The sequence below is a fragment of the Lissotriton vulgaris genome, chromosome 2_1 (genome assembly GCF_964263255.1).
Source record: "Lissotriton vulgaris chromosome 2_1, aLisVul1.2, whole genome shotgun sequence".
Classification (NCBI taxonomy): domain Eukaryota; kingdom Metazoa; phylum Chordata; class Amphibia; order Caudata; family Salamandridae; genus Lissotriton; species Lissotriton vulgaris.
In genome coordinates, this window is record NC_141687.1 from 1,746,526,935 (window position 1) to 1,746,540,636 (window position 13,702).

The 13,702-nt window shown below is 42.2% G+C and overlaps 1 protein-coding gene across 6 annotated transcripts in view; it reads right to left on the reverse strand.

Annotated features, from left to right (window-relative positions):
- Positions 1-13,702, reverse strand: part of CRACR2B (calcium release activated channel regulator 2B) — a 370,935-nt gene that overhangs the window by 5,932 nt on the left and 351,301 nt on the right. For 5 of the 6 annotated variants that reach the window (XM_086957752.1, XM_086957755.1, XM_086957754.1 and 2 more), the window contains one exon: positions 3,016-5,857. In XM_086957752.1, coding sequence (XP_086813878.1) covers positions 5,704-5,857 — 154 coding nt within the window. In that variant the 3' untranslated portion in view covers positions 3,016-5,703. Of the gene's footprint in view, positions 1-3,015; positions 5,858-13,702 lie in introns of those variants that run through there. The other variant, XM_086957751.1, reaches the window with a different exon arrangement.

The window sequence follows — 13,702 nt, forward strand, 5'->3', positions numbered from 1 at the left end:
TATACAAAAACATTTTCCTCTTTTTTTCTAATCCTTTCTAGCGCGAGCCTGCTGATACAATTTTTTCCGTGATGCTCACCTTTCATTCTAGGGAATTCCGCACCTCTTGCTGAGATATGTCTGCCGCACTGAACTAATTTGATTAATCGCTCTTTTCTAACGGGGTTGTTAAACATCTCCTCATGCGAGTCATAGAGGTACATAGAGTGTTCCTGAGGTACTAGCTCATGTGCATACACTGTTTGACTTTCTCTTGAAGGCAATGACCATTGCTCGTGGTATATCTATTGAGTTGTACTTACAAACAGCCTATAGCAATCTGTTGGTCCTGCACTAGTTTGGCTTCCAGTGGGGTCGAACTACAGGGATAGCCACCCTCCAGGTCAAGAACTTTTTCTGCTTATTCATGGGGTAATTCCTGTCTTCTGGTATTTGATAAATTATTAGCTTCTTCTCAGCATGGTAGAAGCCCATATAGACATTTTGGGTATAGTATTGAGGTGGAATGCTTCATTCTTTGGTGATTGGTTTCAGCAGGAGGGAGTAGCTGGAGAGCCTGGAAGACAATTCAATTTCCATCTCATTTGGTGGCCCAACTCCAACTTTGTTCATCTTGTATGTAGAGCCGCTCTAACTGGTACTTAATTCCAATCACCTCTAAGCTTACCAGTATGCTGTAGATATTCAATTCAAACTTGGAAAATGTGGTTAGAGAATTCCCCAGTCTGTGCTCCACTTGGGATGCTATGACTTCAGGATCTCTCAAAGGACAGTATAACTCTTAGTATGTTTCTATGTACTGGGGCAGCGTAGATGGAGCACACCATGCTGAACAAAGAAGAGAAAACAGATTGTTGATAACAAAAGGAGCTTTAGGCCTTCTTGTAAAATACTGTCTCAGTTTGGGATCTAGTACCTGTCAAAGGTGTAGGAGAGGTTCTTGAAAAGATGGGTTTCTTAAGCACTTTAGTGATGTGGCAAGCCAGTAAGGGTGCCAAGATATTTTTCCAGATTCTGGGAGTATTCATGAGAATGCTTGGTTTCTGGTTTTCTACGTTTTGCACTACTCTGTTTTCTGTCTGATGATTTTAGGATTCCTATGTTTTAAAGTCCACCACAGATGTTCAAATTTTTCTGTTAGCTTTAATAAGGTGTTGGATTCAACTGCCTCGGAGAGTGTGCAGGGAAATGCAGCAGGTCGATAAGGTAAATTTGTTGGGTCAATCTTTTTCTTCTTCGCTCACTCTCGAGTTTTTTTTTTTGCCGAGTGTTTGAACTGATGTGTTCCTATCACTTTTCTCTTTCGTTAGAAATAGAGCTGTTTATCATCATTCATGTGGGTTCGTTTAAAAATGTTTTATTATTTGTTTTATAGTTGGATACTGGTCTGGTGACTCAAATTAAATAAAAGTCAGTGGCCAGCCCATATTGACCTACCCTTCTGTTTCTATGGCAAATAAACCTTCACGTTTAATGAAGAGCTCGTGCTTGCTTATATAACATTGAGACATAGAAGGAGCATTCGACATTGCATCCATATTTACCAGGCCAAACAGAGTTATTTCCCATGTCTCTGGACATGCTTGTCCTGACTGAAGAGTTACACATCACTAGGAGCCCCACCAGGGCCGGACTGGCCATAGCGGGCACCAGGCAATCCCCTGATGCACAGCTCGGGGGGGGGGCGGGGGTTTGGGCCCCTGGGGGCCGTTTTTGTTAGAGGGCCGTTTTTGCAGCATAGCCGAGCACTTTGCCAGGGCCGGTTGTGGTTCCCAGTCCGGCCCTGAGCCCAACCACATTTTGAAGGGATTATTTTAAAGACATCAGTTCCCAGAAATGTACACTGGCCCAGTCAAAACAATGGCAATACTACACCCAACACAATGGCAAATCCGAGCTAAAGTGTGAATTTTTAATTCCACTCCATATAACAGTTCAGCACCCTAGTTCATCAGTCTTTAAAACCATTATGAACAAAAACCGTTTCCATTGCATTTCCTTCCAAATATAGAAAGTGTACACTTTGTGATGGATGTTGGGTTCATTGCGTTGTAGTTTTATGGCATTCACCGTTTTTATGTGAAAAAAGTAGTAATGAGGTTATGCAAGAATTTTGAAATCTCAAGCATTTTTTGCTGTTTCTTTTTTAATTTTTCCATCATATCACTGTCCAGGCTTGAAAATTGCTATCCTTACCGACTTCAGTGTGGACTCTTACATCCTATTATATTTATATTTATATTTAATTTCTTGTATAGCGCAAGAATCGACCCCGTATGGGGTATCTCCGTGCTTTGCTCGCTAAGTTGATGCAAAAACAGGGACCTTGCAGATGAGCTGGAGGTTACAGTGGTGGGACTGCAGTAGATTATTCTTCTGAAAACAAGTTGGTTTTTAGCCTTTTTCTAAATGATAGATGATTAGTGATCTGTCTGAGGCTAAGGGACAAGTTATTCCATAAGGTCGGTCCCACTAAGGAGAATGCTCGGCCGCCTTGTCTGGTCTTTTTGATAAAAGGGGGTTTTAGCAGAAGTTGATTGCTTGACCGCAGATCTCGGTCCGGTTTGTAAAGCTGTAGTTTTTGAGTTAAGTAGTTGGGGCCGTTTCCAAACAGGCACTTATGGACAGTACAGCAGATCTTGAATTTGAAACGTTGGCGTATAGGGAGCCAGTGTAGTTCTCTCAACAGGGGTCTGGAAGATGTTCTTGAGGGAGCATTCAGAATCAATCTGGCCGCCGTGTTCTGGACCACCTGTAATCGATTGAGAATTCAAGATGCCTGCTTTGCAGTGCCAGTTATTGTCAATTGCATGCTGTGTAAATTATGAAATAAATGCCTTACATGCCTGGCATATTGTGAAGATTTTGAAATACGAGGACCAACGTTTCTGGAACTCTCACTATTTTTAAGAAAGATGTCTCACACAATATTCTGTGTGGATTATAAAATAAAGTTACCAATGTTCCTCCCCTATGCTTATTATGAAATAAAAAGAGAGACTGTAGTTAATATTCTTTTGTGCATGGTGTATTTTTCATCTTTTGCAGGAGATTATATTTTTGCTGGCTTTAGAATTCTGTGCACTTTATCTCTGTTAACCAGTAGTAAAGTGCCTGTACTCCCCCCGAACTATTCCTAACTGGTATATTTAACTTACCTATAAGCATCAAACATGACTTCAGGTCTACCAGTGTAGCCTGACCGTTGCAGTGTAAAAACTGCAATTCAACCTATTGAAAACACCCTTTTGATGGGCCAAAACAAAGATTTTCAATATTAAAAAGTCACTACTATATAGGTCTTGTGGGCCACAAAGCATGGTGCATGTTTAAAAGTAGGAAATGTAGAAATGTAATGTTCTCATGTCATTAATGTGACTAGAACCCAAAAACAATTTTTCAATGTGGTAGGCCTAGCTTTCCAATGTAGAAAACTAGAGTACAGATAAAACATCCTAATACTGTATCCCAGAGATAAAACTAGCTAGGAAAATAATGAAACAGCTATTATTTATAGTTAGTAAAAATGAAATTCAATGGTAAAGTCGTATTTTATTAAATAATAGGCAAATGTAACTTTTAGAAAGTTACCTTTTCCCTGCTTGAAGTTCCTAGAGAGTAATTTGCATTTGCTTTCAAACTTCTCCCATGCAGGGACTCGTATTTGAATAGGTGTGGAATCCCTCCCAGGAGCAAACAATGGTCTGAACCTCAATGGGCAGAGCTGATTCCTCTGAACCTCCCAGAATATGCTGGGTGGGGACTGTGAGCATCCGTTTTGACATTACAATTTCAAAACCTGCTTGAATGTTAAATCCATTCTTGCCAGGTACAAATGTGACATATACATACACCCCCTTGGGACCTTCCTGGACCTGAGGAAGATCAGCAGAGGACTGAGTCTGCTGTCTGCGACCTGAGATAGACTGAGAAGGGGTGGACCAGCTCTCTCACATCTTGGACAAAGATGTGGACTACAAGGGTCATAAAGCTGACCTCCTGTTAAAATTACAGGGAAACATCATGTTACTGGGATACAACAAGCGCCCTTTCCTGCAAGTAACCAGCTGATCAGTGGCAACTGGACCAAGACAGGAGCCGACTGTTGGCCTCTACCTGACACCACAACGAGTCTCTAAGTGGATCCCTAAGGTCCTTGGGATTTAGAATTGTACTCCTGTGGGAGATTTGGACTTAAAAGTCTAACGTCAGAAGGTAAAATCTTTGATGAAGATGAACATGGTTGGTGTATCCGAGACACGATCCATCACAGTCAGCATCAAATTGCGCCTAGGTCCCAGTCTACCATTATCATTAACTATCAATGGCTCTTTATGCTTCACTATTTCTACTTGAACATTTAAAAATGAATATCGCTGGTTCCCTCAACGCAATTTTGCCTTTTTGGTGTCATATGGTTTGTTAAATTATACTCTTTTTTTCTAATTCAGATTTGGGATTTTTATTGTCCTATATTTCATATTTATTACTGCTTTGGTTCTGTATAAATACTTTAAAAATTGCCTCTAAGTTAATAGTTAATCCTGTCTGCTCTGTGCCATAGCTATCAAGGGGTTGAGCTCATGTTTATTTAGTGAATTAGAAGTTAACCCTAACAAGGACTGTGATTATTACTTGAGTTGAGAAGTCACCTACTCAAATTGTTAATCCAGTTTCTTACAGAAATAATTATGGATTGCTGTGAAGGTTCTGAAATATATATGGAAGACATATGTAACAAAGTGCAGAATATAAAATAAAATGGCAGACATGCCTTTCATTCTTATAACATTCTGGAATAACACAGCAGAGGTATGTCTTGTGCAGGGCCTGGAAAGAAGATGGTTGAAAATTCTGCCATATTCTAAAGTAAAATAGCTGTCATGCCTGGAATACTATGCAGATTGTGGAAAGAGATGCATTATGAGTCCAAATTCTAAAACGAAATTGTGAACTTGACCAGCATTATTTCCAGATTTAAAACAAATTTAATATCATGTCTAGTATTCTGTGCAAATTCAAAATGAAGTGGTCTGAATGGTCCTGCGTGTCATCGTCTTCATACCATGACCCATACAAGCTGAGTTATCAGATGTCTTACAACACGACCCTTCGAGGCAGAGGATAAAAAAAACAGTTTTGTAATTTTTCGGGTATGCCTTCAAAAAGTACCAAACATATCTTTGAGCACAAAGGAATGTTGGAGCAATCCCTAAATTATCTTTGAAGGTGCCCTGAATGTCCATATCTTTTAACTGCAAAACCACATTCAAGCATAAACAAACAAAAAAATCAAGTAAAGGTGCCTGGTTCCAATAATGGGGGATGTATTGGCCTGCATAAAAGTCTCTTCCAGTGTTATTAAGCCCTATTTCTTCATATTACCTGATTTTCAACTTCTCTAGACTACCCGCTTATGAACACCACTGCTTCACAAAAGAAAACCTCTTGTTCCATTATCATCCAGGGAGAGCAGCCCTTGAAAGCAGAGGTTCATGTAAAGATGTAGGTCTCGTCTTAGAAGGAAAAGACATCTATTGCACTCTTTTTCGGCAAGGACGGAAAGTTCAATGACTTCTGTGCCTTTTATCCTGGATTCCAGTTACATGTGCAGCATTTAGATATATATTTCAGTCTCTTACAATATACATATCTGTGTACATTCATGTGTCTATATCATCTTAGCGACTACCATTAGCACAGCTAATGTCCTGCATGACCGTGTAGTGATTCCACATGTTTGTGACAGCAGCAGCAATTGGAAAGGTGCACAGGCATCACAGGGGTCTTCCTGAGACTAACCAGCTTCTTGGCTTCAAAGGAGTCACGATCATCCCGGAGCTTCTTGTTCATCTCCCTGCAGACAAGAATGACAGAAAGAAGTGATTGGACTGCTGGCCATTTGTTCAGAATCTGCATCGGACCCTAGATTTACAGAACAAGTGTACCCTGATGAATGAAGCCACTGTTATTTTGCCCTCTCTTTTTCCATGAAAGCACTTATACTTATTAGTACTCCACTAGAAGAACTACTCCTGGTCTTGTGGTTAATTTGGACTGAAGAATAAACTCTCCCAGTTAACCTAAGGAGATTAAACCAAAGCCTAACAGCGCTTCTTTTCCCATTTCTTAGTGCAGAACCTTCATATATCTCCTCTTCAACCATCATACATCGGTCCATATCCCGCTTCCAGGTTTCCGGATTCGTAAAGATTCTGGCTCCCTGGGCTTTCACAATATTCCTTTTAGCTACCCCTAATAACAGCATGATCCATACCTTCTGAAGTCTAGTCTCCTCTGTCTTCCCCCACAAATTAAGCACATACCTCGCCCATAAACTCCCAGAGGCTGCAAAAGAAGAAGCCTCCTGGCCCACATCCTCGCAGTCATAGTTTGCCCTGCCCATTTTAATTTTTTTTAATTTTAATTTGAATTTTTTTTTTTTTTATCCTCATTCCACCAAAAGCTGTGCAAATAAGCTTTCTCAACCCGTTCCATCGTGGGCACCCTGGGGCTGATGACCTTGCAATAGCCTGTGCAAACCCGCCCTGCCCCTTTATTCCGAGGCATGGTGTAATCATTGGACAAGAGGCCTTAGACAAGCCTCATTTCCCTTCCCCATTCCACCAAAGGATCACACACCATACTATTTACATTTTGCCCCAATCCAGATTCTAAGCGCGCAGTACTCAGTGCCACCCGTAACCAGCTTTCATACAGGGGTGGACTGGGGTCCTTCCATAATTTACATATCTCTCTGCGCGCAATTAACACTAAACTTAGAAATAGCGCCACCTGTGCCCCCTTAATAAACTAATAAGATCAAAATCGAGCCCAAAAACACTCTAGCTGTATTCAAGCTTACTTGTACCTTAAAGATTCCTGCTAGGGCCTTCTCTACCATGGACCAAAAGGGGCCCAATATAGGGCAATCGTAAAAAACATGCACATCGTCTGCTTCAACTAACCCACACCTTGAACAAGATGGGCGGGGATTCACAAATGTAGCTATTTTTTTGGGCGTGTAGTACAGCCTATTGATGGTAAAATAGTGATTTTTCTTCAGGGAGGCTGATCTGACATATCTGTATAAAAAGTGGAGAGATGTGTCAAAGAGTGGCTGCTGCGTCTTCCAACCTAGAAGTATTCCAGATATGATACATTGGGGGGCTTCCGATTCCTCCTTCTCCAGCATTTTCCTGTACCAGAGTCCCACTTCCTTCTTCATCGGACTCTGGGATTGGAGAGAAGACTCAACATCCCAGTTTCCACCTATGTTATCTCTCTCAGCGGCACACCAGGAGCAGATCTGGATGTACTTGAATCTGGAGAAGGAGTCCCCAATCTTTGATCTCAGAACCACCCATGGTAATACCCCCTCAGAGGATACTATATCTGACCATATTATTATCCCAGCTCTCCTAATAGGTAGAGAGAGACTATCATCAAAACAAGACGGCAGCCCCGGGGAGTCCCAAATTGGGGCATGGTCTGAGTAATACTTTATGCCCCATTTTTCCTTAACTCCAAGCCAGACTAAGAGTGCATGTTTCAAAACCTTTAGACAGACCTTTTTATAAAATTTTGGCGCACCAAACTTATAGAGGAACCCAGGACCCCCACCCTCTTGTTCCACCATTGTGTTCAATACTCGCCCCCAGTTGGAATCATCGGGGCTGGAGAGGAGGCATCGGGTGTTTTTCAATTGGAAGGCAAAGGAGTACGAGAGGATATCCGGAAGCGCAAGCCCTCCCTTCCTCAATCTTCTTTTTAACTTTTTCCAGGAGATCCTAGAGTTCTTATTCGCCCATATAAAGCTACCTATTTTCCCCTGGATTTTAGCCAAAGATTTATGCGGGAAGGTCAGTGGAATTGTGTTAAGTATGTCAGCTTCGGCAAAATTACCATTTCAACCAGGTTAACCCGGCCGTAAATTGTGAGCTGAAGGTTCTGCCATCTCAGCAGAAGATGATCAATATCCTTCGTCACCTTCTTTATGTTGGTCTGTGATATGGTGTTAAGATCCGGTGTTATTATTATTCCCAGGTATCTAAACTGTTTACTTTGAGCTCCCCCCCAGTTATCTACCCCCCAGCACATTATTTCAGTTTTTGAATTATTAATCATGCACCCGGAGTATTGGCCAAAGTCCTTCATTATCTCTTTCACTCTGGGAAGTACCTCCACCGGGTTATCAGTGTAAATTAACAGGTCGTCAGCGTATAGTGCCAACTTACAGCTGAAATTTCCAGCCCTGAAGGGTGTGACCCGATCATCCAGCCCCAGTGCTTGAGCCAAAGGTTCAATGTAGAGGTCGAATAGGAGGGGCGAAATAGGGCACCCCTGCCTAGTTCCTCTCCTTACGCTGAAACGTGGTGTTAATAGACCTTTAAATAGAATTGGAGCAGATGCGCCCTCATAGCAATCCCTCAGTGTCTTAATAAAGGTTGTCCCAAAACCCATTGAGGTCAGTACATCCCACAAAAACCCCCAGTTGACACAGTCGAAAGCCTTAGCCGCGTCGTAAGCAGCAACTGCCAAGAATTCCGACCGTGCCTCTGCTAGATCTATACTTCCAATCAGCTGGCGGGTTAAATCATGTATATGTCTCCCGGGCACAAAACCTTTTTGGTCAGAATTAATACGTTGTGGAATTAACTTTGCCAATCTCCCTGCCAAAACGCTAGTAAAGATCTTATAGTCCGCGTTTAGCAGGGAGATAGGTTTAAAAGAGTCAGCCTTGAGGGGATCCTTTCCAGGTTTTAATATTAACACAATTATAGACTCCTTCCATGAAGGGGGTGCCCTACCCTCCGGACTATGGACATAGTTAAATAGATCACAAAGCCGTGACACTAAGGTGTTCTGTAGGACTTCATATTGCTCTCCGGAAGGGCACCCGGACCGGCCGCTTTGTTGTTTTTTATTTTCTTTATATACACTCCGATTTCTTCCTGCGTAAAGGGGCTATTAAGGACTTCTCGACCTTGATCTGTTAATGTTGACAAGGCCTTACTCTCCAGCCACCGTAGGGTGTTGCCTGAGTCTGGTGCTGAATCATCTTTATCATATAGTTTGGAGAACAGGGAGAGTAGATGTTTTTCCATATCCACCTGCTGTGATGATATGGTTCCCTGATTATCAATAATTAGGCTATTTATGTTGTTTCTGACCATATCTACTCTTATTTTGCTGGCCAGGATAGCCCCCGCCTTCTCTCCGTACTCGTAGTTCTCCATGGCATGAACTGTCCATTGTGCTTTGACTTTTAAGTCCAGCAACCCGCGATATTCCAGCCGGAGATGTTCTAGGTCTGCTATAGCCTGTGGCAGATTGTCTAAATTGACACTATGGCTTTTACTTTCTATTAGTGAGATTTTAATTTCCAAATGTTTAAGTTTAAGAGCCTCCTCTTTATTGCTAGCACTAGTAAGGCTATGAATCTGACCTCTAATATAGGCCTTATATGCGTCCCAAACAAACTCGATTGGGGCGGAGCCGACATTATCTAAAAAGTAGTTATTAGTTGCTGTGATAATAGCAGCGACTATATCCTGATTGTGAAGTACAGCCCTCTTTAGAGTCCATCTGATAGAAGTTCGACTAGTGCTACCCATCCAAGATGTAAATATAATGGGGGCATGGTCTGAAAGAATCTTCGGGAGTATTTTAATATTGTGTATAGACTCCAGACCTAGCCTGTCTACCAAGACATAATCCAGTCTTGAGGCATGCCCGTGTTTTTTACTGAAATACCTAAAACCCGGTGCCGCCTCCCCCTTGATCCTCCAAAGGTCGAGGAGACCCACCTCATGCATCATATTGACCATAGCTCGTCTAGAATGCGGGGTGGTGACATGGTGACTATAATTGGATCGATCCTGTCGAGGATCTAGAAGTACATTAAAGTCCTCCCCTATAATCACAGGGGAGGTAGTCCCTGCCCATTTTCAGCAGGACCGTTCGTGAGCAGTATGATCGATGTAGCATACGTAGCTGTGCCAATCGAAACCCTGACTTTACCGCAACCTATCTAAAGGCCTCTAGGGTCTCCTCACACTCCCCATCCTTAAAGTCACCCATATTCATTTACCACTGTTCCTTCTGTTGTTCAAGAGCATTGGGGTGTGGTTTAGAAATGTTTTGATACGTCAGGTTTATGACTCTTTTATGCATTGGTTTGCTTAGTATTCTGTCTTCCAGGGGGAAGGCTTACTCCAGTTCGCTACCTTTCTCTAATACTGATCTCAGTGCATGTCTCACCTGTAGATATGGTAGGTCTTGGAGGCTGCTAATTGTTAGTCTCTCGTTAATTCCACCAGGTGAATCACATCTCCCTTAGCCCATACGTACCCCACTATGGATATGGCAATTAGGTTTCACCTATCAAAGCACTCCAATCTCCCTATTCCTGCCAACATCTCCACATCCCAAAATGGGGTGGCCTGTGGTATTCCTCTCCCCCACCATAAGTTTGAAGTTACTACTTTCCACAATTTAATCATTGTTCTGGCGTGGTGGGTAGCCAGCCTAGCATCCACCCTCCATAGAGCGCCACCAGGTATGGCCTGGCACCCATCGCATGTCTGTCCATTTGTAACGCGAGTTCAGTCTGTGCCATAAATGGCCAGTCATTACTCATAATCAACTGTGACGCCCAGTAGTATTTTTGGATACCTGGAAGGGCAATTACCCCATCATACAAGCCCTTCATCAGTTTTGGGAAGGCGATAGGTGCTGGGCAACCGTCTATAGTAGAAGACGGACTTCTGCCTCTAGTGCCTTACTCTTTAGGAACCTCAGGGGGCATATTTTGTAACACATATAAGAAACACAGAAAGGATATCATTTTAAATAAAGCCGGACTTCCCAGAAGGGAGAGCGGCAGGGCACACTAGTGATGCTTTGAGTCAGTCCAGTAGCGGATTCAGATTCTGCTGGTAAAAGAGTTCTGCTTCTGGTGTTATGTAAATACCTAAGAAGTAAATGTTAGAATGAATATTTCAGATTTCATTCTCAAAGAATGGCAGTAGGTATTCATATAGCTGGTTAGATACAGAGGTCTACTTCTTCTAAAGTACTTCCGGGTCAGATATGTCTTTAAATAGTTCTTAGTTTGGTTGCAGCTTCCTTGATTTAGTTTACATAGCATGAGTTCTTTGCTTTCTGATCGTAATTTCTCATGTGCTCTTTACAGGTTTATTTGTCAGGGGCGTCCTTCATTTTCCTTCATTGTCATTCCAGTATGAACATTTTTCTTTTTACGTTAGAGAGATTATTGTCAAACCAGTGTTGGAGGATTTATCATCCAAATAGTTTTTTTTTCAGTTAAATAGGAAACATGGTGATCGTGAGGTGAAGGGTATTGAAGAGGGTGACTGGGCTGGTACTATCTGATGAAGGAGAGGGCAAGTTTTACTCAGGGCCTCTAGAAATCCGGATAGAGGACCTTTCTCCAGATTTTACAATGTGAAGGCATCAATCTACTAGATAACTGGCCCTTTGATTTGTGCAACTGATTTCTGTCATGATATACCCAAGACACTGTATGACCATGAGATTGGCATACCTATTGGATTTTGGATGGGCAGTCTGTGTGTAAAGTTAGAACTGACACCAGTTCAGTGACCCCTGGTCTAGCTTTTTCCCAACTTTTGTTACTTGGTTATCGTTCGGCTGTCTCCAAGTAATAGGATTTTTAAAAAATTGGATTAAATTGATAGAGTTAGATCTAAGATTTATTTAAGGAATGTCAAGGAAAAGCCTGGTTTTCAGTACATCAGGGTTAAAGAAAAGGGTGAGTTTGGACAGGTGGAAAGGTGTGCTGTTAAATGGTTGAGGAAGGAACAGTTGAGCTTTTTGATCACCTTTTAGACTAGTGAGTCATGGTAAATGATGGCCAATTAGTAAGATTTAAAGTAAGATCCTGCAGTTGGTTGGAACAAGAGTATTTATGACAGTCAGGGCATCAAAAGTGAACCAAATTTCTTTGATCCCCAGAATCAGAATGGCACTCTTCTCATCTTCAGTTATGTTTTGAAATTCTGTTGAGTGTTTGGCGCACCGCGGGCATTTATGAGCCCAATTTGAAAAGGTTTGCACTTGAAATTGAGGTACCTCAGTTGTCTGGTGTCAGATTAGTTCAATACCGGTAGAGGTGTAGTTGTAGAAGGTAGGTTATCTGGTGAGACTGCTACTTCGTCTGGCACACTGAGGGTTATGAGGGCTATTTGGAGGTGGGGAATTAGGGTATGTGTGGCTAATGTGTCCAGTCTCTATATGTGATGAGGAGATTGTGATTGGGTAAATGAGCTGGTGTTGTTTGCTTGTATAATGATAGTATCATGCTCTATATTATTGTGACCTGAGACAAAGATTTTGGTGGGTTCTCCTCTTAGTTTAACTCTGCGTTTTCACGTGGTGGTAGTAAGAGTGAAATAAGGAGAGATTTCTCTGGTCTGCTTGAAACATGACTGTACTTGTGTCATACAGATTGATGGCAAAATCCCTTTCCTTGGAATGGAATGTCACACCTTTTGTGGTTCTTTGAGTTTCAGTGATTCTTAGTAGGTTGTTGAATGTCTACCTCCAGGTCTGGAAGTCTGCTATATGGAATAGAGGAGTGGTTGTATGTTTCTTTATTCTGGATGACAGGGATAATCGACCAGAAGTACTTCTGGGTGAAAGGTTTTTAGAGACTTATGATATTTCTATCTGGTTTTGTTCGAGAGGATATTGCTTGGGTAAGAAATCTCCCAGGAATTTGTGGCTGACTTGGTTAAAACATTTGGTGTGCCTGTTTGCTGCATTTTGCCCCCGCACCAAGGAACACATGGGATACCAGCGGGCATTTCAACACTTCTTTATTCCTGCCTGGCTGCCACCAAGCTCCTCCCCTTCCCCTTCCCCTTCCTCTTCCTGCCATGCCTGGTCCTGGGTTATAGACACGACAGGCATGGCGATGAAACTCTGATGCTTCAGCTTTCTCTACTGAGCCCATGGACGCACACGCTGGAATAAGCCCTGACCCACTGTCTCTTCCTGCAGTTGTATCACTGTCAGGCACCAGTGCAGAGCAGATAGGTAGATGGATGACAGGGGATATTCTAGACAAGTTACCAGAGCCACTTAGGTGAGCGGCCATATTTCTTGCCAGTTGACCATCCCCTTCACTCCCCCATATTTATTGTTTTACTTTAACCCCTTTTGCTGTGTGCAGGAAGGTTAGGTTTTCAAGATTTTTCAGGATAGTCACGGTCTTTCCCCGTCTCCTTGGTGCACTTTCAATAGATTTGGCACATGTTTACAGATAGGTCAAATTAATAAAGAGGGAGACAAGTGTTCATGTATTCCTGTTCAGAATTAGTTACTGCTCATATTCAAGGGTAATTTAATTATACACAAGTAATTTTTTTTCCCAAGTTTAATCATTTCCTTTGTTCCACAATGACTGTACTTTGATGTTAGAGAGTGCTACTGTTTATGACATATTGGCCCAGACTCTGAACACTGTCAGGCAACGCAGCGCAGCCTCCTAAGAGGCTACACTGTGTTGTGAGACAGGAAGAGAGCAGGAGAGTGCTATATTCACAGATAAATTCGGTATCCGTCCTGTACAAAATACTATGCCTAGACATGCCAAAATCATTTCCCACTTTGTATGTGTGCTGCACAGTGCAGCACACATGCAAAGTCGGAAAGG